Here is a 25,562-nt window from a genome sequence, read left to right as displayed (position 1 = left end):
GGAACTTAGCACCCGATTTAAGTTTCGGTCCTTGCTGTGGCCAGGACTTTGAAGGTTCAGGTCAGCCCGACTCAGCTGAGATACAGAATTTAGCGCACAAAACTGTCTGGAGGAGTGAGTGTCTGGGCCCCCACTGAAGAGGTGCGTTCTCAAAATCAGTTGGATAGAAACCCTGTCTTCCTTTTTTGAGTACACAAACATTGCAGAAACTCTTAAAGCTGGTTTCTTTTCCAGTCTAACCGCAGAATGGAGATGGGCCGCATAGTATTTATTACTTAATTCCAGACGCTCTTTCAACCAAGGAAAGAAAACCTAGTTGGAGAGAGGCAGAGAAAAGGCCGAGGAGTTGGTGCTCCGCCTTTTGTTTTAAACACAGACTTAATTAGGCTAATTCAGTTGTCTTAAACCTTCCAATCCTCAACTAGGGGCGCCAGCAGTAATTTAAACAATAGGCCAGTGTCCCACAGCTGGGCCCTAAAGTTGCCCAGTCTGACCTGAGGCTCTGCAAACAGGAAATGGCAGGATTGGTCAAAGTCAACTGCAATTTTAAATTCCTTGTGGGGTAAACAGTGGCTTTGGTACTATCACAAACCATCAAGCAAACCAACAGTGCAGATCCAGACGTACTATTGAATATGTTAACACAAACTAATATAAACAAAAATTATAGAACTGAACCATCAGCATCTATTGTAAACTTAATGTTTCAGCCTTGCCTCAGAGTCCTGCTGCCTCACTGGCCTGAGCAAAAAAAAAAAAAAGAAAGAAAGAAAGAAAGAAAAAAGCCTTTAGAAACAATACTTGCTCTACCTGCTTCCACAGAGCAGAGCCAGCTACACTTTTAATTCCGGCGCAGGATGGTTTTATTTCAGATTTCGTTGGCTTTCAGTATCCGGCAGTGTACGCAGCAGGAAGCTCCCAAGGCCAAGGTCAACTAAAAGTCATCCATAGAAGAGAGATCAGCAATGGTGAACACGTTGGTTGAAACGGCAATAATTCGTAAGAAAATCTCTGTGCTGGACAGTCAAGCCAAGGTGGCGTGCAGATCACGGACCGAGGACTGTCAGGAGAATCTTAAGCTCTGCTATCATCAAGCTTCCTTAACCACACACCAGAACACCCGGATGCCTCTACTCGATTGCTTCCTACTGCCAAAAGGCAAGATGAAGCCAAGACTCCTTCCTTTGCTGGCTTGGTAGTGGAATTTGTATTTCAGTCAAATTCTAGAGGAGGGGAAACACCGAGCCTGACTTCATTCAGTCCTGTCAGCTGTAAATGCTTTTTAAAAGAAGACATCCTCATAAAAGATCCAACTTGCACGGGAGATTAATACTAGATAAACCAATCAGGCTAATTTGATCTCACGTTCAACCCAGGTCCCTACATAGTTTCGGATCTAGAACCATTGTTAGAAAACCTGGATTTCAGAATTTCAGTCCCACCAAATTATTTTGGAGCAGCAATTTCATTTTCCCTTTCTCTGTGACAGAAAAGGTAACTTTGTAGCGCACATTCCCAGTGCCATAGGCCATAAAGATGTGCTAAGCATACAATGGCCAAACACCAAATGGCCAGTTAAAATCAAATTGAGCTGAGTTGGAATGAGTTCTGGAATAGAACACTGTATCTGAAAATAAGTACTTAAAAACTCAACTATTAAAAATTAGTTAAAATTGGTAGTCAAGGGGTGCCTGGGTGGCTCAGCCAGTGAAGCGCCAACTCTTGATTTCAGCTCAGGTCACGATCTAATGGTTCATGAGTTCGAGCCCTGTGCTGACAGCGTGGAGCCTGCTTGGGATTCCCTCTCTCCCTTTTTCTTTGCCCTTCCCCCACTCATGCTTGCTCTCAAAATAAATACTTTAAAAAAAAAAAAAAAGGCTTTAAAATCCGTGGTCAAAACTTCCAAATGACATTGAAAAGCAGAAACGATTATTCCCGAGCACCGTCAGTTGGTAGAATGCCTCTGTGGTGGTGACACTGTCCATTTACTGCACTAACTTGAAGCTCAAGACCGTGGAGGAGCAAAGTACTTGGCTGGCTCTGCCAGTGGAGGACACCCAGATGATGCTGTCACCAAATGAGTAAACTAGCCTCCTCTCATGATGACTGGGGTGATCACCTCTCTCCTCTTCAACCCCCGGGTGAGGAGTCTACGATGGCGCAGCTCCGTTGAAGCCGTCCACATCGCTTTCGCACTGCCTGAGGCAATGCTCCCCAATACCTTCTGAAACCGATGTGAGACTGCTCGCGCCTAGGTCTGGTCTTTTCGACATCTCTGCATGCATTTGTGGCTTCCACAAGTACTTGAGAAAAACTTATCCTTGACCCTTAACGTAGACGTGACAGTTGGCTTTCAAAGAGACGAAACTGACCATCTAGCCTCACCTCAGTGAACGTCACAAGCATTATCGATTTCGGCGTCTTCCCAGGGCAAGAATGGTATGGTGTTGCGGGAGTTCAGGAATGCCAGAGATGACAGGTGGGTTCCAAAGGTTAAGACCAGGGCTAAACAGCAGTGTCCTCCGGACACACACCAAGGCTGGGGGCTAATTTCAGTGCATCTAATGATACACAACAGAACTGGAACGTCTCTGTCCACCTCACCCTGTCTCCACTAGCAACTGATGGCTCTGCTGCCGCCAACCACAAGGACGTACCTAGGCCTCTGCACAGAAAGGCCTCCTCCCCAGCTCCATTCTACCTTGTCTCCCCAAACTCCTAGGAGGCTTTTTTGTTTTAAAAGATTTTAAGTAATCTCTACACCCAGCACGGGACTTGAACTCACAACCCTGAGATCAAGAGTTGTATGTTCTACCAACTGAGCCAGCCTGGCACCCCAAGGAGGTTTTTTTGAAAAAAAAAAAAAAAAAAAAAAAAAAAAACTTACACATCGGTTTATTTGGAACAAATGCTTTGTACTAGTGAGTAGAGCTGAGATGAGCTCAGTGGAGATCCCATTTTCCCTTTTAATAAATAACAAGGGTGTAGTCCCATTTTGGCTCTAGAATCATAGGCAGAAAACCTGTGAAGAAAGCAGATAACGGGTGCCTGGGTGGTTCAGTCAGTTAAGCGTCAGACTCTTGATTTTGGCTCAGGTCATGATTTCACAGTTCATGGGATTGAGCCCTGCGTCTACCTCTGTGCTGACAGTGGGGAGCCTGCTTGGGATTCTCTCACTCTCTCTGCCCCTCCCCTGCTTGTTCTCCCTCAAAATAAATAAACTAAAAAAAAAAAAAGGATAACGTTTTATTTAATTCAGTGATCAAACACGAGGCCAATTCCTGTAAACTTTGGAGTTGAGCTAAGGTCACATAAATCTACAAAATACATGAGCCAAGAACTAAACCTAACTCAAAAACCCACGTTTCCAAACTTATCCTAGTTTGGAAGTGCTAGCAGGTTAGAGAGCTAAATAAACCATTTGAGCAATATGAAGACAGAATGATGTGACACTCTTTACACAGTATCTGTAGCAATTGTAAGTGTTCAATAAATATTTACTATATAAATGATAAGACCACTCAGATTCAGGCCAGGCAGGCATGAGATTTTTAAGTTTACAGTGTTCACGAAATAAAACCAACTGTGGAAGTTGCTTCCTTATAGGCTGAATTTACAAGGTTATGAAAGGCAAGGAGGGTTTTTGGTAGTACTTAATCAAGACAGAAATCAACGATTATAAATCTATAGTTTTATTAAGACAAAAACTGACAATGTGATATGAAGTTTACATTTAAACAAAGTTTTCACAGAAACCTAACACATGCCTAAAAAGATTTTACAATGGAGTTCTAGATACAGGTCTAGACGATGTCAAGAACTGATGTATCTCTTGATTCAAGACAGCATTTTGGGTATTAGTTAATTCTTAGGATTAAAAAAACTTTTTGTTTTGTGTTTTAAAGTGAACCACTGCCCCAGTATGAAAGTTTAATCTTCTCCTGAGACCAGGGCTTTTGAAATCACTCAGCTCTGTAAGTGATTCAGTGAACTTGTGCTGTCAGTGACTGAACCCTGCCACCAATGATTTCAGAGTTCAAAGTTCAAATAACAGGCTCCAAGAGTTTTCCACCCTAAGAGCGTGGGCCCTTGTCTTTTTCTACTCTCTCACCTTCTATGCCACCCTCTTCCCTTCCCCAAATATCTCAGCCAGTGGCTTGGATGGACGAGCTGATGTTTAAAACTTCATAATTGGAAAATAAAGGGTCTTCTTATCAATTTCAAGAATTAGCACCTCTAAAACAGAACCATCTGCCTCTGCATACGCTCCAAAAAGACCTTCCCTTTTCAACCAGTTTCCTTCCCCAAAATGGCAGCTTTGGTAATTTATTAACTGGCTTAGTCCTCTGCTGGGAACAGCATTAAGCTCAGGCAGGGAACACCTTGGCTTATAAGTTTCAGGCATTCACAGCTTTTGAAGTCTCTCACAGTCCTCATTTAGGTTGCCAATGACCTTTTTGAAAAGATAAAATATTCTGGACACAGAACCGAATCACCACGAGTTTGTTCTTTCCATTGTTTCACCATTTCCCCAATCAGGCCCCAAATTTTAACAAAAATGATCCTACCCATCTCCGTTCCTTCCCACCCCCAACCCTCCCACCCCCAAATAATACACCAGTAATAGCCAAAAACTACACACATGCTACGCTGTAAAAATGCAGAGTTAACACTATTGGGAAGAAGGCTGTGGGTTGTGGAGATGCGCTTTGAAGATCTACAGTATCTTTTGCTGTCCCACACACCCATTCTGCAAGTTCTGTCCTTCACGGAAGGCCCTTTGCCCTTCTCAGCAAAGTACAGAATGGGCTGCCTTGCAACACTTCTCCTTCCCCTCCACTGGGATGGGTGTGCAAACTACACAGCATGGAAAGGCTTTAAAGCACTTGGGCTGCTGTAGGGCACAGAAACGATACTGGCTCTTCAAAGGACATCTTCTCAAGCCACCTCTATGGTGCCAAGACAAGTAGAATTCCTTCCCTCCCCACTTGAAACCCACAGTCAGATGTGACAGGGGCTGGTACTCAGGAGACTTAATTCTTGTCATCTTTTTTGTCATCATCCTCCGAGGGGTAAGAATGCCACGTCAGCCTTTCCTCATAGAAGGATATGACCACCTGTGGGCACTTGACATTGGCTTCCTTGGCAGGGACTAGGTCAGCCTCATCAGAATTTTTCCTGCAGAACAAAGCAGAGAGACTCTGAGACCAGGTGCTGGTGGTCTCTTGACTTGGATCACACAAGGGACAGGGCTTTAAAAGTATTAATTCAAGAAGAGTAGCCTAGGGAAGGGTGAAACATGGCCCAAGCAGCATTTAGTGGAGTGACATCCTCAGAGATCTTCTACTGAAAATCCTCTCTGGGTATCTTTGTTAAAAGCTAAGTCACTTAACTCAGTGTATCACATCTGAACCTCGGCAAGGCCACAAAAAAATCATGACTCTCAGATTCTTGAAGAGCAGAGAAAAACTAGGGGCACCTGGGTGGCTCGGTTGGTTAAGCATCCAACTTCGGCTCAGGTCATGATATCAGTTCATGGGCTCAGACCCCACATCGGGCTCTGTGCTGACAGGCCTGGAGCCTGCTTCAGATTCTGTGTCTTCCTCTCTCTCTGCCCTCTCCCCCTTGCACTCTGTCTCTCTCTCAAACATAAATAAATGTTAAAAAAACTTAAAAAAGAGAAAAAGAAAGAAAAAGAGAAAGAAAGAAAGAAAAGAAAAAAACTACTACAATCTTCCCAAAGTCCTATCTCAGCTGCCATGAACCCATGGAGATATCTCAGCTTTGTAATAAAATGTAATACCATGTTAGATAATAAGATTTAATACCATTGGCTCTTGCCAATGCGCTGACTCATAATTACACTGTTTAACATTACCAAATGCCATGCTCACACAGATATTCCACAACTCCCAGGTGCTTTGAAATGGTGCTTCAACACTGGGAAGTAGAAAATAAGGGACTGTTACATAATTCTTTATATTTTTCTGAATTTAAGATGGTCTCAAAATGTGAAATTCATATACATATTACAAGGGACTTAGGAGTAAAGCCATTGGGAATGTCCTAGATGGGAGCAGCAGCATTAAGGCAGATAGCAGATATATAATGGGATCTGTGATGAGGCACCACCCAAAACTTCCACAACTCAGCAACAGGTACCAAAGCCAGAGAGCCCCAAGGAACCAGGGTTGACGAAGCTGGTAAAATAGGCTGTTGAACAATGGACTGAAGAGAATGGGAGGGAAAAGGAGTATTAACAATATGGGAGCCTGAAGCAGGCTGCCCTTATTGACAATTCAACACCTTCTGAGGAAAGTTCAGTCATTTTATGGCCAAGAAATATTTGCTATTTGGGAAATGGACAAGTATCTCAACTTTCCAGGAAAATAACCTTAAAATGAACTTGGTTTTATAATCACAATCTTACTATTTCAACCTGTAGTGTTACATTCAGGTAGAACCTTTACAAACAGCAGTAATTTAATTAAAGGAGTGTAATCTTAAACAATATGGAGATACTAATGTAACCCAGAATGGTCACATGCAGACAGAAAGTATATTCTAATTGGACTGTAACTCCTGATATTGATCCTTTCCCCCCCAGATGCAGCACCTTAAAAATGAACTTTTCTCCTATGGGCTAGCAATATATCAGCTAAAAGATGATCAGATTCAGTGAACACCTAGGGAATGCATAATAAGAAAACAGAGTTTCAGCTAATTGTGACATGGGCTTCCAGTAGTGGCAAAATTAGGCCTCTCTGGCCACCTTCTAAACAAGAGGAATGAAGAGTAGATACGAGTTTCCAAGAAGGGTCTAGACTGACAAAAGGACAAAATCCTTAGAATGCTGCCTTGACTGGCAGAAGTTTGGAATTATTTACTCCTACATTTTTTTTAGGACAATAATTGAGACCCATGTGGGGGAAGAAAATAGCACAAGCATTTTTCAACAAGCGAGAAATAGGGAAGAAAGCCTTTCTTTTGGACAGAGTAGGGGGATTTTAGAGAATTTGGGATTAATTACAGTTCTTAAAATTCTCAAGACAACTGTTTTCATTAAGCCGTTTCATGGAATATTACTACCATTGGTATTTATACTTCTGGAAGGAAAAAAAAAAAGCCTTGTTCTATACTCAGTATAGTAAAGGGGACTTGCTGACCCCTACTGGCTGATCCTGGAATTACACAATTGGCACAAATTAGAAAGGATCTATCAAGGACAAAGGAAGAGCTACAGAAATTCTTAACCCTGAAAAGTTAACAGAAAACATCTGATCCTGGGGCCAGCCCGATCTTTATTAAGGAGGTGGTAGAAGGGGAGGGTGGTTCAATCACATTTCATATCTTTTTCCTTTATTTACAGAAGTGAAATGTGATTCCTCCCCACACCTTCTCCATTCTGGATTTTCTCCCACCTCCTAAAAAATGGGCAAAGACTGAGAATCCTAAGGGCCCCTACCTGTATAACTCATGAGTCCAGGTTGGCAGTCAGGCCGAGGGTCACTATCGAAGGACTAGGCCATCTTAAAGATTTCACACTTGGGCGACTGGAATTTCGAAGGTCCAGCTCTTTTCCTCTGGCATGGAACAGATGGGGAGAAGAAAAAACCACCACACAGAGCCACTGGCAGACTCACCATTTCATCAGGAACATGAGTTCTCCACTGGAGTCTGTAGCTCCAATAATCCGCTCTGGCTCCAAACCCCGAGCAAAGCCTCGTGGCTTTTCTGACTGTGAAAACCAGATGAATGGAACGATTTTAATTATATGGAATTGTTATCCAGACTGGAGTCACTCCGGTTTCTCTGATTAATATAATGACACTCTTGCCAATATTCCACCAATACCTTGGCTCCAAGTCACAGGCCTTTTTGCATCCTTGGGTGATTCTTCCATCAAGGTCTTAAGGTTTCCCCATATGTAAAAAGGGACATACATCTCAAGCAAAATAAATGTTCACAACTGTTTCTTCACCTTCAGAAGACAACTTACTTTAAGGTATTGAACAGATGAAAATAGCTACCTTACAGCTGTAATGATTACAACACTGAAAACGATCTTTTTACAGGAATGAATTTAGTTGCCCTTCTTCCTGAACCTCAGATAAAATAAGTATAGATTAAGTGAACCCCCAAAACACTTTGAAAGCATTAGCATATCTAAGATTCCAGAAGGAATGAGAGATGGCTGCTGAGGTCCAAGAAACAGCAGAATAAAAGTATTTAACTTTAAATTTAAAGAGCTTTTAGTTTCTTTGACAGCAGTAGGAATTCTAGACTAGTAAAAATTTTCTCTCCTTACCTCTTCTTTCTTCTTCTTTGGTTTGCTCTCTTCTCCCTTATCTTCAGAATCAGAGTCAGCTTTGCGCTTGCCTCCCTCTGATTTATCTGTCTCATGTGCTGTTTTCTGTGACTGTAGAAATTCAGCAATGAGATCAGGGCAATCCAGGTTCTCTTCTGGCTCCCACGTGTTATCCTCACTGAAATCAGAGGGCACAGTGAGTCACACTTTCCACTCAAAGTTAGCACACTGATGCTAAGGAGACGCACAGGATGACAAGAGCTGGTGCCCTTGGAAGAGAGGAGTTAATGATGATGAGGAACCGGATTTTGTCCAAGATCAAGAACTTGGTAATGCTGAAATTTCTTGGTGGGCGGGAGGGGAGATAAGGGACTTTTAGACTATAAGCCATGGAGGCCAGGCCTGGGTCACACTACATATTAGAGCACTCTAGGCCTTGCACATTACTAGACTCCTGAGAAAGTTGGCGACTACATGGATGGATTTACCCAGGTTAATGAAACTTACTCTGAGAACCCCTTCCACTTTAGGAGGTACTCCACTTTGCCCTTTACCACTCGACGGTCAAGAACTTTTTCCACCACATATTCCTCTTCCTCCTCTTCTAGCACCTCCTCCACTTTCTTCTTGTTTTGTTTCTTCCCCATAGTGCCCGCCAGCTTTCTGGTCTAAAGGGTGACGCTGCTAAAGTGACAAAATAAAAAGGGCATTAGGGCACACTTTTCTTGGTTAGGTGAATATTCGGATGGTGAGAAACCCAGGGGCATCACTGATGACTTTAATAGTGTATGCTTGTATTACGTATTCCACCTTTTCGGCTTCAGTAAAAAATAAAGTTTTCTAATATGTTCTGATATGAAAGCTAGTTCATAAAAAGCCCCAACCAATCTCACAGCAAAACTCCTTTATTCTTGCATAATCACCTAACACTTTTATACCTATTCTAAGTTAAAAAGTTTCCAACACCCCTTTTAGTATAAAGCATGGCATCTAAAATGTTATTCAATTGAAAGCAAGACTCCTAAAAATAAGGTATAGACATTAAACTTACATAACTTACATACACATTAAACTTACATACATATAACCCTCTGATTCATACTTTCATCATATCACTAGACTTCCAACTTTTACAGTGCGAAGTAGCTTGTCCTATTTATCAAACATCTGGTTCAATTTTCCCCTTTGTTTTTTTTTTTTAAATTTTTTTTTTTTCAACGTTTATTTATTTTTGGGACAGAGACAGAGCATGAACGGGGGAGGGGCAGAGAGAGAGACACAGAATCGGAAACAGGCTCCAGGCTCTGAGCCATCAGCCCAGAGCCTGACGCGGAGCTCGAACTCACGGACCGTGAGATCGTGACCTGGCTGAAGTCGGACGCTTAACCGACTGCGCCACCCAAGCGCCCCTCAATTTTCCCCTTTGTATATGCATATATAATACAATGCATCCCTCTGCATTGTTACAACATCCTCTTCTGAGTCTCAAGGTTCTTTTTTAAAAATGTTTGTTTATCGGGGTGCCTGGGTGGCTCAGGTCATGATCTCACAAGCTCATGAGTTTGAGCCCCACGTGGGGCTTGTGCTGACAGCTCGGAGCTTGGAGCCTGCTTCGGATTCTCTGTCTCCCTCTCTCTGTTCTCCCCTGCTCGCACACTCTCTCTCTTTCTCTCAAATATAAACATTAAAAAGTTTTTTTAAATAAATAAAATGTTTATTTATTTTTGGGGGGGGGGCGCAGAGGGAGAGGGAGAGAGAGAATCCCAAGCAGGATCCGTGCTGCCAGCATAGCCTGACATGGGGCTCAATCTCATGAAACATGAGATCATGACCTAAGCAGAAATCGAGTTGCACACTTAACCAACTGAGCACCCACAAGGTTCTTTATGTGGTCTTTTCCAAATGCCATCAATGATTTACAATGTGAAAGTTTCTTCTTCGTTTCTTATTCTACTTAGCTTATTTCTGAGGTTCAGAAAGACTTATAAAAATGCCAGAATGACCATGAAATTCTCTAATTGGGGCACTGCAATAATTTGGAAAATGAACAGGAAAAAAAGAGATAGTTATCACAGATAATAAAACCCGAGTTAATTCTTTTGTAAAATACTTCTTTAGGCTGAGTGACTTCCAAGCATTTTTTCCAATGCTAAAACTCTAGTCCCCTATAATCTATTTTTAGTCCTTCAAATACAATTCAGACAGCTGGCAGGCTTAAAGCCATTTGTTTACCAATTTGTGTCAGTAGGTGGCGCCATAAGATATCAACACATCAGAACTGATATATAAAACTGGCCCAAAATCTACAAATTCATGGATCACAGCTGCCACAATGAGATACAAAGAATCAAGAGAATGGCAGATAATTCAAGCCAAACTACTACCATCTATGAATTTAAGACAATGCTGATTTGGGGCTAAACTGGTTGTTCATCCTTGGGAAAAAGAGTCTTACTTAGCCTAGGTAGTAGAAACTCTTCTAAATATACTTTAGGGGTGTCTCACAGCTGGCTCAGTCAGAACAGCATGAGACTCTTGATCCCAGGGTTTGAGTTCGATCCCTACGTTGGGTATAGAGAGTACATAAAAAGAAAATATTTAATAAACAAACTTTAAAACTGACATGTACAGAATGTCTTTTTGAAAAAGTCCACTATAGTCCTATATATGAAATATAACAAATTTTCATGAAGTCAGGATCATCATTATGAATCAGTTAAATTATCCACAGAAATCTTGGTTTATACTGAGATATTCCCATGTCTGCATATATGAGCAATGCTGACTTACTGAAACATTTAACTACTAGAAAATCTGGACACTGGTGGATACTGGAGATTCAAGAGAATAAGAAATGCTTCCTGCCTTTCTGATGTTTAATGTCCGATAAGAAAAATGTAGACACCACTTCCACTTAAAGGTATTCTGAACTTTTGCAAAGTAGCACGAAACACTGTTTTCTGGAGTGCTTTTAGTATGGTCTAAGGCAACACCTAAGCCCCACCTCTACAGAGGGGTTCAGAACATTACCTGTGCTCAGGTAAGAGGCATCTTTTCAACCCTCTTCCTTCTCCATTTACATACTGAAGAATCTGCTTTGCTTTCCTTCACCCCCCACCCAGTCCCTCTATCTTTTAGAGAAAATGCCACACGTTTTCCCTTCCTTCTTTTACTGAACCGACTTATCAGTGGATTGCAGTTAGCTTCATGTGCCTTTGATTCAGAGGCTGTGTGTACTTCTTTCTGGAGGGAGATGCTTTCAGGTTTTCAAAATTCTGACTGCTATATGGCAAGTGTTATTTTATGAGGAAAGAAAAATCTAATTTCCCTTCTGGATTAATTGTGTTTCCTTCCAAGAATAAATGCTCTCTATTCCTTGCTTTCTTCCACTGTGAGTTGAAGAGGTAAAGCAGGATTCACTGTCAGTCTTTGGTTAACATGCGGAGAAAAATAAACTGACCATCACCTTTAGATAACAAAGGTTACCACAACTCCCTGTATTAATTTGGTCTTGGACATTGGAAGATACTCCCTTTCTCAATTGATGGAAGGAAAATAATGGGTTATAGACCATGCAAAACAGTAATTGTTCCCTAATAACCTCTCTACCAAGTAATTACATTTAAGAAAGTAAAGGAAAGGCATTCTATCACTAAGGCTTCAGAATTCAGAGTTATTTAAAGCCCCGTGTTATCCACATTAATAGTTATACTTGTCTTACAAAAAGAAACAGCACTGAATACTGCCCATCCGATTGTCCTACTATGAACCAAAAGGATCAGGACAGCTTCTGGTTTATCTCTGGCTACTGTAGGCCTCTTCTCCCTGTATCATTAGCATGGTCCCAAGGAGGCAGAGTCATAGAACAGAACAGTTTAACTAGCTTAACTCACTGTCTTAACAACTCAAGGGGTGCCTGGGTAGCTGAGTTGACTAAGTGGCCAACTCTTGATTTCAGCACAGGTCATGATCTCACAGTGTGTGCTTAAGCCCAGCATTGGGCTCTGCACTGAAGGAGTGGAGCCTGCTGGGGATTCTCACTCCCTCCCCACCCCTCTCAATATAAATAAAGAAGCTTTAAAAAAAATAAAATAAAAAAGAAGAACTCAAAAAAGAAGTGAAGAATAAACAGACTCCCACTTCTTTCTGAGCCTTTTTTAAGGAGAGAGTGAGTGTGAGTGGGGAAGGGGGAGAGGGAGAGAGAGGCAGGGAGAGAGGGAGAGAGAGAATTTCAAGCAGGCTCTAAGCCCAAGGTGGCACTCCATCCCAAAGACCTTGGGATCATGACCTGAGCCGAAATCAAGAGTCAGAAGCTCAACAAACTGAACCAACGAGATGCCCTTCTCTGAGCTTTTTTTTTAAATCTTTTTTTAATGTTTATTTTTGAGAGAGAGAGAGAGAGAGAGAGAGCGCGTGCGCAAGCGGGAGAGGGGCAGAGAGAGAGGGAGACACAGAATCCGAAGCAGGCTCCAGGCTCTGAGCTGTCAGCCCAGAGCCCGATGCGGGGCTCGAACTCCCGAACCGCGAGATCATGACGTGAGCCGAAGTCAGACGCTCAACCGACTGAGCCACTCAGGCGCCCCTCTCTGAGCTTTCTTAACTGGCTCATCCCAGCATCTACCTCAGGTACCAGATTCTTTATATTAGAGATTCTCAGCCAGGCTTCCCAATTTGAGTTTTTCTCTTATTTATAGGTAGTTCTATGGGGGCCTGAATAAGCGGTTTGTGAAAATCAATGTAGAAGTTGATTAAAAATGCAACCCACTCTTCCTATAGAATCTATCACCTTCAGAGGAGCCAAGAGCCCTCTTAAATATTACGAGTCAATTCTCCTATGGTTTCCAAAGGGATTATTTCAAGAGAAATCCTCCCTGAACATGACAGTCTCCAAACACTAGCAGGGATATCTGGAATTGAGGACTCTCAATTGGAATTGCTTGGCAAGGAAATTTCAAAGTAACTCAAATCAGTGTAGTAGCACAATGGAAAAATGCCTTTCATCAACACAACTTGCCACTCCCCCCCCTCCCCCCAAGCATCCTGGCAACCAAATTATGGCATCAGTTATAGAACATGGCCTATGAACATGGCCACGATCATAGAACATTTATGTCAGAACTATTTATGACAAAACATCGAAGAGGTGTACACAGGGTGAAAAGTTCCTGCTTAACTCAAATCTTAATGTTTGGACAGGTCTTCTTAAGGGTTATCATGATGTTGCAGATAAAAAACCTAGAGTTGGGGTGCCTGGGTGGCTCAGTAGGTTGAGCGTCTGACTTCAGCTCAGGTCATGATCTCATGGTTTGAGTTTGATCCCTGCGTCGGACTCTGCTGTCAGCACAGAGCCCGCTTTATTTCGGGTCCTCTGTCCCTCCCCTCCTCTCTCTGCCCCTTCCCCCATGCTTTACCTCTCCCTCTCTCTCAAAAATCAACAGTAAAAAGAAAAAAACCCCAACAAACTATAGTTAACTAAGCTGCTATAACTTTTATCTAAATATTTACTGAGTCTGCCACATTTTAAGATGCCTAAAAAAATAATACACTTGTATCGAACTTTAGAGTTTACAAAGTGCTACCTCACATTACATCATTTGATCCTTCAAAACCATCTCGTGAAACAAACCACTGAGATGTTATCAACACCTCATAGATAACAGATTTACAAGAAATAAATCACCTAAGGTCACATAATTAACAGAGCAAGCACCTCAGTAAAGACAGCAAGGCTGAGTGACCTAAGGGCCCTGCTGCACACACACAACTAGGAGCTAGCCACACATCTGTAGGAAGTCTTCCCTTTGGCCTGCACAAGAAAAGGACAGAGGTCTCTTTAAGTGGATCCTTCCTACAGTTTGTCATCAGTAAATAAGGAAGTGACCGATAATGATTTTCTTTTGAAAAGACCTTGTTGGGAATGCAAGCTGGTGCAGCCACTCTGGAAAACAGTATGGAGGTTCCTCAAAAAACTAAAAAGAGAACTACCCTATGACCCAGCAATTGCACTACTAGGCATTTATCCAAGGGATACAGGTGTGCTGTTTCGAAGGGACACGTGCCCCCCCTCCATGTTTATAGCAGCACTATCAACAATAGCCAAAGTATGGAAAGAGCCCAAATGTCCATCAATGGATGAATGGATAAAGAAAATGTGGTATATATATACAATGGAGTAATTATTTGGCAATCAAAAAGAACGACATCTTGCCATTTGCAACTACGTGGATGGAACTGGAAGATATTATGCTAAGTGAAATTAGTCAGAGAAAGACAAAAATATGACTTCACTCATATGAGGACTTTAAGAGACAAAACACATGAATATAAGAGAAGGGAAACAAAAATAATATAAAAACGGAGGGGGACAAAACAGAAGAGACTCATAAATACGGAGAACAAACTGAGGGTTACTGGAGGGGGTTTGGGAGGGGGGGATGGGCTAAAGGGGGTAAGGGGCATTAAGGAATCTACTCCTGAAATCACTGTTGTACTATATGCTAACTAATTTGGATGTAAATTTTAAAAAATAAAAAATAAAATTTAAAAAAAAAAGAGGAAAAAAAAAAAAAAAGAAAAGACCTTGTAAGGTATGGCTGTTAAAAAAACCAATGATTCCTAATTGGTTACTGGAGTACAAAGGTATTCATTGTTAATTAAATCAGGAGGCAGTAACAAAGCATTGGTTGTTAGGGCCCCAGCAAGTCTTTGGAATCCTTTAAATCAACAAGTGCTAGATGGTGCAGATTTTGTGAAGTTAAACACCTACCAAGTAGGCTGAAGACAGCACGGAGAAAATGCCAATTTTAAGAAACCAAAATTTATCTATAGTGTCCCAATGAATCCAGGAATGATGTAAATCTGAAGCAAGAGTCATGAACTCATAGCTCTTTCAAGAGAAAAAAACCCACACATCCTCCACTAAGGCAGTTAGAAGCTAGAAAACAGGAACAATGCTACTTGAAAGCAGAAGGCAGCATAGTATCAGATACAAGGCATTTTATTTTGTTTTTGAGTAGCTGGTACTGATTTCTTGCCAGCTTGAAAGATCAAATTCCAGGTGTCAGTACAAGGTAACAACCACAGACCTCTGAAACCAAAGCAGTAGGGCTTTTAGCTAAATGTTAAGAAAAAGCATTCAGAATGTTGGTCTGGTGAGGTGACCACCTCTATTAAGGAAGAATTCATAGGAAAGCAGACTTTGAATAGAGAGTTTTCACCCATAAGAATCAGAATGACCTACGGAGTTTAAAAATACAGATACCCAGATCCAATTACATAGAAAGTACGGTGTGTGTGTGTGTGTGTGTGTATATATATACACACATATATATACACACATATATAATACACACATACTAACCATAATACAATGTATTCATATTCAATTACAAAAATATTTAATGTAGGAAATTACAATTCCTTGGCCCAAAACCTGTCAGCCTATTTATGTTTTTTTTTAGTGTTTATTTATTTTTGAGAGAGAGACAGAGCACGAGCGGGGGAGGGGCAGAGAGGGAGACACAGAATCTGAAGCAGGCTCCAGGCTCTGAGCTGTTAGTGCAGAGCCTGGCATGGGGCTCGAACCCATGAATTGCAAGATCGTGACCGGAGCTGAAGTTGGATGCTTATCGGACTAAGCCACCCAGGCGGCCTAGCCTGTTTATGTTTCTATACATAAACACAGATATATATTAAGTGAAAATAGATATTATAATTCTACAACTTGCCTGTAATAAAATGTACTATATCTTTGACACTGTTCCATAAAGATCTCCATTAAAAAATTTTTTTAATGTTTATTTGTTTTGAGATTGAGTGCTAGTGGGGGAGGGGCAGAGAGAGAGGGAGACTGGAGAATTCAAAGCAGGCTCTATGCTGTCAGCGCAAAGCCTGACATGGGGCTTGAACCCATGAACCGCAAGATCCTGACCTGAGCCAAAGTCAGATGCTCAACCAACTGAGCGCCACCCAGGTGCCCCAAAGATCTCCATTCTTAACAAGCTGCATAGTATTCCATATTGTATGGACACATCATATCTAACCATTTACCAAGTGATGAAAATTTGGGTTGTTGCCAATTTTCTATTATTACAATGTTCTTTGAACATGGCATCTGCATCTTTAAAACCTCCTTAGCAGATCTGTATGACTCTTGATCTTAGGGTCATGAGTTCAAGCTGGGTGTAGTTTGCTTAAAAATAAATAAATAAAATAAAAAGCTCCTTAGGTGATTTGATGCATATCCTTGGATAAAAGCCATTGCTAGAAGAGGATTGGCAGAAACTACATTCCTCAGGTGAAATTACACACATTATTACAGATATAAATCAATTCTCAGAGTTAGCTAAAAGGCAGGTGAACATTTTACTTTCTCCATCCAATTGAGAATTAACTGGAACAATAAACTAACCAATGTTCATGAAAACAAAACGATCTCTGTATCACATTCAATCTAGATTTTTTTTTTTTTTGGTACTAGCAATTGGAAGAACACTGCTTGAAAGATCCTTATATAGTTCCTTCCACCAAAAGAAAGCTAGTATGAGCACCAGAAAAGTCCCTTTCCTGTCCCTACCTCTCAAAACAACTTTATGCCTATAGGTAGTTATATATATTTGCTCAGTTTCCTAATAAGCAAAATAGTATAACAACCCTCATGGGATTGATGCCTTTGAGGTGAGCTTTTATGACCTTCTAGGATTAAATCTATTTATATGTTTGCATATATGTTCTACTTCATTAGATTACTGCTTCAAGTTTAAAGATAGCTTTCTGAAGCCCAAAATATTAAGACTCAATAAGAAAACAGCACTTCCATCCTGTGTATAGCTGAAATTCATGGCTAAGTTTTTAAAACCAGAGAGCAACTCCAGAACACACTCAAGAAGGACCCAGGTCTGGCTGGAACCAATAATTACGAAAAAGAGAAACCCAAGATCTCATTTCTAGAAAACCAAGACAGAAGAGCTGCCAGAGACTGAAAAATCACATTTCATATATCTTAAGTGTAGGAATTTCTTCTGCTCTTCCTTTTATCTGGCCTATACAAGAAAATGGCAAAAGGAATTTATCTTCCTATGAAGACAGATGAGAGAGGTGAGAAAGGAAGTTCTAAATACAATGGAAAATGTCAACAAAATGGTTTATTTGTGAAAATAATTTTAAGATTTCTGAAGATCAATGTAAATACCAAAAATCAGTTTTAATGATCCAAAGAGTAAAGTTTTATAACAAACTTTAAAAGTTGAGATTTCAGGCTCAGTTTTCTTTTTTTTTTTAAATGTTTATTTTTGAGAGAGACAGAGATAGAGACAGAGCACAAGCAGGGGAGGGGAAGAGAGAGAGAGACATACACAATCCAAAGGAGGCTCCAGGTCTGAGCTGTCAGCACAGAGCCCGACGTGGGGCTCGAACCCACAAACCAAGAGATCACAACCTGAGCCAAAGTCGGATGTTTAACCAACTGAGCCGCCCACATGCCCCCGCGGACTGTTTTTACATACTAACTTTTTAAAAAAGGCAGCCATCCAATTAAATGAACAATGGTCTAAGTATTCATAGCACATTTATTGAGTTCAAGACAAAAATGACAATCATCCTTGATTTCATTCCACTCATCTTCCATATCTAGCCTCTTATTAAATCCTATTATGTATCTTTTTTTTTTAAATTTTTTTTTTCAACGTTTATTTATTTTTGGGACAGAGACAGACAGAGCATGAACGGGGGAGGGGCAGAGAGAGAGGGAGACACAGAATCGGAAACAGGCTCCAGGCTCTGAGCCATCAGCCCAGAGCCCGACGCGGGGCTCGAACTCACGGACCACGAGATCGTGACCTGGCTGAAGTCGGACGCTTAACTGACTGCGCCACCCAGGCGCCCCAGAGTATGTATCTTAAATATCTTTCAATTCATACATTTTTCTAGCCTTACTACTACTATCATCCTATTTGCAAGCCATCATCATCTCTTGTTTGGGTAACTCCTGACCAGATTTATTCTCAACACTAGCCCCTCATTTAAAATGCAGGTTTCAGGATGCCTGGATGGCTCAGTCGGTTAAGTGTCCGACTTCGGCTCAGGTCTTCTGAGTTTGAGCCCCACATCGGGCTCTGCACTGACAGCTCAGAGCCTGGAGCCTGGTTCAGATCCTGTCTCCCTTTCTCTCTCTCTCTGCCTTTCCCCCACTCGCACATGCGCGTGCTCTCTCTCTTGAAAATGAATAAGCATTAAAAAAAAATAAAATGCAGATCTCTTCATATCATTATGTGTGGGCATCTGAGCTGAAGACCACTACACCTAACCTATCAATCACAATTACCTTGCCCTTTGCCTCATTCTTTCATTTGACCAATTCCCTTACCTAAAATGTCCTGTTCAGGAGCTTTCCTGAAGCCTCAGGCTAGGTTTAGGTTAATTCTTCCTATGAACACCCTCCTACAGTATTCATCATTTAACAATTATCTTTTTGGTACCCATTATGGGTAAGGTGCTAGACAAAGGGGGTGAGCAACAAAGACAAAAATCCCTGGTCTCTTAGAATGTGTGTGTGCGTGTGTGTATGTGTGTATATATATATGTGTATGTGTATATATATACACACATATATATGTATATATATGTGTATGTGTGTGTATATATATATGTATATGTATATACACACACACACACACACACATATACGTATACATATACTTGTGATAGTTAATTTTATGTGTTATACTGACTGGGCCACAATGCCCAGATATTTGTTCAAACATTTAGAATTTATTTTCTAATGTGGACGAGTGCCATGAGTGAGCATGAGTGGGGGGTGTGTGAATACAGGCATGTGCAGGCAGAGGAGGGCACGGACAATAAGCAAGAAGATATTGTGATAATTGCTATAAAGGAGACAACTCAGCAAAAATCAGAAAAACACACCATGTGTAGGGAATAGTTGGTTCCAAGTCCTAAAGTGAGAAGAGGTTGCTTTATCTGAGGAACAGAAATGTGGCCAGTTAGAAAGAGAGGCTGAGGAAATGGCCAGTAAGGATGAGGTAATTACTGTGCATATCACTCCTCACATCACTCCTTCTCTCATCTAGCCCCTTTTTCCATTATTCTCCTATTGCCTCTTTTGCTTCTAGCTTAGGTTTAAGACCTAGGCATTAATAGCTATAAAAGTTTCTAACTACAACTCTCCCAGCATTTAACACTATCTATTAAAAAATAAATAAATAAAATTAAATAAAATAAAACCAATAACAATTTACTAAAAGCCAGAGTGGAATATAGGGTGACCAACTCACTGGCGAAAGCACTGAGAGGTCCACATTGCAGGAACCCTCTCAGACCCAGGCAAATGGAGCTATTTGTTCAGGCCAGTGGGATATGCAGACACACAAGAATCACAGGCTTTTGAGAATCCCTTAGTGGTGAGTAATAACAACATAATAACAGCTAAAATTTACTGAATACTTAAAACAATGCATATAAAGGCATTCAATCCTCACATCAACTCTATTAAACCCACTTCACAAATGAGAAAACTGAGGCTTATGAAGCAAAGAAAATTTCCCAAAGTCCCCAGAGCCAGGCCTGAAATATAAATACAAGAAAACAATGCAAGTTGAACTTCATTTCAACAAGAGAAATGTAAGAGTATATAATAATTAGCAAAAGAAAATTAAGCAAAAATAAGTAGCCACAAAAGCACCAGAGGCTTGGAAGAATGAATGACTAGGGTGATCAGGAAAGAGTTTAAAAAGTTGGGATTGAAGCCAAGCTCCAAGAGTATTTGAAAAGGTGGATTGAGGAGGGCAATTTGGCTTAAGGAACGGTGGTGAACAAAAGCAATGAGGTATGTCTGAGGTAGATGGTGTGTAAACCAGTTTGGGCAGAGTAGACTAAATAGTAAAGGTAACCACTAAAAAATTTTCTACAAGGCCCCTTCTCCTTAAAACAAAGACCAAACTCCTCAGCGCAACACCTAACACCCTTTCATTCCAACCATTCCGTACTTCTACTCCCTCACAAAACCTACACTCCTGTCAAAACTATAAACTGCACACCGTCTCCACAAAAGGCTTTGCTCATTATTAAGTGCTCCTGCCCAACACCAGCAGTCAAAATCCTACCCATCCTTAAAGATAGGGCTTAAACAACCCTACTTCCATGAAGCCTACTCAACCTAGCCAACCACTGTTTCTTTTTTCTCAGTTTCCATTGTTTCTATTTTTTGTAATATTTAAAAAAATTTAGACAGAGCCGTGACAAGGGGAGGACAGGATGGGAGGAGAGAGGGAGAGAGAGAGAAAATCCTAAGCAGGCTCCATGCTGAGCATCCCACAACACTGGGCTCATGACCTGAGCCACAATCAAGAGTCGGATGCTCAACTGAGCCACACAGGCACCAATCTTTCTGTTTTTATTCAGACACTCAATCAAAGATAGGTCTGGGCCCTGTGTAACATGTTGAACCCTGTATGGGCAGGAAGGATATATGTCTCAGATGCCAAAAATCAGGGAAGAGAAGTCTAAAGCTGTCAGCATTTTAGGGAATAATCAGTAAAATCTGATCTGCAACCCCAAAATGGAAAACAAGAAAGAAGTACACCTTTGCTGAGCATTAGCAACTACATACCAGTCATTAAAAGGCAGGTGAAGGCATGTGTAGTATATACTCAATTTGTAGTCCTCCTGACTCATGTTTCTAAACTGCTGTTAGTCTGTTTGTTAGCTATGACTGGGAGGTAAATGCTTTCCAGATGGAAAACTTTACTGAGCAGAAAACAACTTGTGCCACAAACCCAGTAGCAGGAGTTTCATTTTTAAAGGAATAGCTGCCCTTGAATTCCAGGATCTAGGACTAGAATACTGGTGTGCTAATCAAATTAAAATTTTATCTGAGCTCTATCAGAAAGTTGGCTATCCCCTTTCAGGATGCTGACGGGGATGAAACTACAGATACAGCTTTGGGTTAAGAGGCCACAGGGATATGCAAATATTAGTAGGATACAGTGATAACTGGCAAGTCTTTTAGTTTAAGATGAAATAAAATTAGAAAGCTGGACCAGAATTACAGCTAAGTTGGAAAATTTTTTTTAAGTTTATTTATTTATTTTGGAGGGGGGAGGGACAGAGAGAGAATCCCAAGCAGGCTCTGTTCAACCGACTGAGCCATGCAGGAGTCCCCGGCTAAGTTGGAACTAAAAGCAGAGACCAAAGCATTCACAGATAACAAAACAAAACCAGATCATTGACACTAACCTCTCAAATACCACAGTTCTGTTAGGCTCTCAATGTGTTAGCTACTATTAAAGAGAAAGGCACAATTTCACAGACAAATTAGGTTACCCCCCCTTGGTCAGCAAATCGTAAAAGTGGGCGCCTGGGTGGCTCAGTCAGTTGAGTGTCCAACTCTTGATTTCGGCTCACGTCATGATCTCGTGGTTCCCGGGAATGAGCCCTGAATTGATGTCCATGCTGGCAGTCTGGAGCCTGCTTGGGATTCTCTTTTCTGCTCCCCTGCTCGTGTGCACACGCTTTCTTTCTCTCTCTCTCTAAGTAAATAAATAAACTTTACAAAAAACCATAAAAGTTGAAAGCAGTAAAGATTTAACACAAATTATTCAATTCAAATACTAACATGATCTGAATTTTGCCCATATTTGAATAACTTTTCCAATTTTGGGAGAGGCTATTCACTTTTTCAGTAGACATCACTATCTGGAAATACAATTGTTTTTAAGTTTGTTTGTTTGTTTATTTAGAGAGAGAGCGAGCTTGAGTGGGGGAGGGGCAGAGAGAGAATCCAAGCAGAATGCCAAGGTGCACTATCAGTGCAGAGCCCGATGTGGGGCTCAAACTCACCAATTGTGAGATCATGACCTGAGTTGAAACCAAGAGTTGGAGGCTTAACCGAATGAGCCATCCAGGTGCCCCTGGAAATACTATTTATTTAAATTTATGCAAAGACCCCAAAAGATTTTTCAAGATACTTCTAAAACAAAATATTCAAATTATATAGCTTGCTGTTAAAATCCAGAACCTGGGGCCTCTCCAGGTCCTCACCTAAGGTATTTAAAATGGTCACTTGCACAATCTGCACACCAAGCTGAGTATATAAAAACTAATAAGACAGGGGCGCCTGGGTGGCTTAGTTGGTTAAGTATCCAACTCTCCATTTTGGTTCAGGTCATGATCTCACGGTTCATGAGTTCAAGCCCCAAGTCGGGCTCTATGCTAATGCAGAGCCTGTTTGGGATTCTCTCTCTCAAAATAAATAAAACTTAAAAAAAAAAATTAACTGTTAAGACAAACATGCCAAGGACAACAGTTATACTCTGCCCAATGTTATTGATCAAAGACAGGAAAACTAATTATATAAATGCACATTAATTCATTCTGCTAACACATGGAATTCTAAGAAAGGATCTCAAAGCCATATACTCAACAATCTAAACTACCTACATTTAGGTGAACAAGAAGCGTAGCCCCATTCTATGTGAGCCCACATACTAGCCATTAGCATTTTGTTCCAAAAACTCTTCAGAGAAATAACCTATGAAGTGAAAATCTATCAAGCCTAATGCAAAATCCGTTATACTACCAGAGATAGTATATAAAAAAGGTGAGATTCTGATGGATAAACTACTAGAGAATGACAAAAGTGAATCAATTCTTTTTAAACAGTATGAAGTGAAAAAGAAACACTTTCCTGGTCCCTAAAATGGGCACAAGATATAATAGTTACTTTTTATTTTTTTAAGCTTATTTACTTGTTTTTAAGTAATCTCTACACCCAGTGCGGGGTTCAAACTCACGACCCTAAGATCAAAAGTCACATGCTCTTCCAAATGAATCAGCCCAAGTGCTCTTATATAACGGTAGCTTCTTTTTAGAGGTTTGGTTAGACAATTACCAGTATCTTCCAGTCAAAAATGCAGAAGTCTAAAGTATTCTTACTTGGTCCCTTTCAATCAAGAAGCTAGAAGCACCAGGCTACACACTATTTACATCTTTAATGAAAAACAATTCAGGCTACAGCAGCCAATGAAGAAAAATGGCACCAAAAGGAAAATCGGAAATGAAGACCCTGAACCTGCCCTAAAGCTTTAAAGTAAGGTGCTACCAGGTCCAACAAGTTGCCCTTTAACAATACTACTTACAATATAAATGTCTGCAAGCACCTAGAGGAACACAGGTACTAATTTTCCAAATGTATTCATGCTTCTATTCCAAAACACTGGACCTTTTCAGAGCTATTCTAAACTGGTAGCATGATTCTTAATACAACTGAGGAGGCTATCTTACCCCTGACCAGAGTTTCCAGTACAACTGACCTTTTGTAAACTCCACCTCAATTGAGTTAAACCAATACAAGTCCGCAAATAAAGCCGTCCATGAAAAATCTTCATTTGAAGCTCTGAAGAAGTACTGCTCATTTTGGTTTCAAATTTTCCAACAACAAAGAAAGGCTGGCTAAAAATCACAAGAGCCTATGAAACAAATCTCACGATCTCACAAACTTTTCCTCTTTGTCTCCCCACTTCCCACATCATTTCACACTCTCTCTAACTTAATTCCTTACATGTGAACTCATCTACACATTTCTATGATTTCACTGCCCTTTGCGACCAGTAACGATCCCAGATAAAAACTTATGGAACTAATCGAGAAATCAAAGCAGAAGCGCTACACTTGGTATATTAACTCCCCGAAAGGAATCAAAGAGTAAAGATAGCTGAAAGCCTAGAAAAGAGGAGAAATCTTGTTTTCATCCTTTCTGCACACATTCTTTTTAACAGCCTCCCCACCGCGTGAGGAGGACCCATCGGGAAGCAAGGCGGCCCCTTTCACACCTAACTGAAATACTCCCGGGGCCTCCGCCCTATTTACCCTAACAGCTCCTCCCCTTCCAGATCCAAGCCAGGCACCTCACCGCCCCTCCCTCTCCTAGACCCCACTCCAGGTTATCCAGCAGATGATCTCCCCAAGAAGCACACCTTGGGCTGCCCAGCCCCCTCTCCAATTTCCTCGAAGTTACTTCTCCTTAGCCCGGCGAGCGAAATGCCTCTGACTGCCCCAGCCAGACCCGATATTCTCAGACTGCGTTCGAAACCGAAGGTCTCACAGCCGTCAACCCTCTCCACTCCTGTCCAAGCATCAAGGTTGCCCAGCCTGTCCCCTTCCCAATTTACTCAAGTGTTTGCTCCCCAGCCCAATCCAGCAGCCGCGCACCCAACCACGTAGCATTGTCTTGTTGGTCTACCCAGGCCCTAAGGAGAGACCCGCCAGTGCTCGGCCCACCCCGAATCGCTTCTATCTCCAGCTCAGGATACGCCGCCCGCCCCGCCCTCTCCATCCTTCTCGCGCTCGGCGCCCGGCGCCCGACCCCCGCACCCGGCGGAGAGCTTCGCGCGGGAAGGGCTCGGGACCCGGCGCGTTCCTAGCTCCCGACCTCGGCCGCAAGCGCGGCCCCTCACCCAGGGCTACCGCTACCGCCGCCGCCGCCGCCGCCGCGCACCTCCCCCCCGCTCCCCGCTTCCCCTCCTTTAGCGGGCTCTTCACCTCAGAGCAGCGCCAAAGAGCCCGAGAGGAATCGGTGCCGCGCTAATGGCGCGTCGCGTCGGGCCGGCCGGGGGAGTGGCGCCCAGAAAAGCAACAAGCCGGTGGCCGCAGTCGAGCCCCTCACTGAAGCGGCGTACCGCAGGCCCCGGCCAACGGCCCTCCCCTCGGACGAACAAAAGAGCCTCGCACTCGGCGCTACCCGCCGCCCACACTGCGCAGGCGCGACGACCCTCCGCACAGTACTATGGGACTTGGAGTCCATCCCAGACTACAAGACCCAAAGTACTGCGCGCGTGCTACACCGCCCCGCGGAGTGTGCGCGGGGTTCGGGGAGTTTTAGTTTTTTAACAAGCGCTGGAGAAGCTCTAGTTTAGAACGTTGCGACCTAGGGAATTAGAACGTATGGTTTTACGAGCGAGCCCCATGATGCTTGGTACGAAAAATCCACCACTTCTGGACAGTTCACGTGAATCCTTGACATTTTTGAATCTAAAGAGGTTTCTCACCAGACCTTAAATCGCCAATAATCTCTGTAATCCTCAATTTCTGCCCCAAATCTCTGTAAGGCTCCTACTTCTCAGTGTTTATAAATTACTTCCCCTTCAAAGTCTTGCCTGATTCTTTAGACTAGGTTAGGTCCCCCAGGTAGTTTCCTCATCAGGGCCTCCAGAACTTCTCGAAATTTTTCGTTGACTGCACC

At 42.0% G+C, this 25,562-nt stretch overlaps 1 protein-coding gene across 2 annotated transcripts in view; it reads right to left on the bottom strand.

Moving 5' to 3' along the window:
* Positions 1-2,872: 2,872 nt before the first annotated feature.
* CBX1 (chromobox 1) overlaps positions 2,873-25,562 on the bottom strand; it is a 30,346-nt gene continuing 7,656 nt past the window's right edge. Inside the window, exons 1-5 of one of the 2 annotated variants that reach the window (XM_015078574.3) lie at positions 24,863-25,084; positions 8,816-8,992; positions 8,309-8,486; positions 7,644-7,738; positions 2,873-5,178 (exon numbers count right to left, since the gene is read on the bottom strand). In XM_015078574.3, coding sequence (XP_014934060.1) covers positions 5,034-5,178; positions 7,644-7,738; positions 8,309-8,486; positions 8,816-8,955 — 558 coding nt within the window. In that variant the 5' untranslated portion in view covers positions 8,956-8,992; positions 24,863-25,084 and the 3' untranslated portion in view covers positions 2,873-5,033. Of the gene's footprint in view, positions 5,179-7,643; positions 7,739-8,308; positions 8,487-8,815; positions 8,993-24,862; positions 25,085-25,562 lie in introns of those variants that run through there. The other variant, XM_027033977.2, reaches the window with a different exon arrangement.

The sequence above is a fragment of the Acinonyx jubatus genome, chromosome E1, assembly GCF_027475565.1.
Source record: "Acinonyx jubatus isolate Ajub_Pintada_27869175 chromosome E1, VMU_Ajub_asm_v1.0, whole genome shotgun sequence".
NCBI classification, from domain to species: Eukaryota; Metazoa; Chordata; class Mammalia; order Carnivora; family Felidae; genus Acinonyx; species Acinonyx jubatus.
Note: the sequence above shows the minus strand (reverse complement) of the source record. Positions and strands in the feature narration are given on the sequence as shown.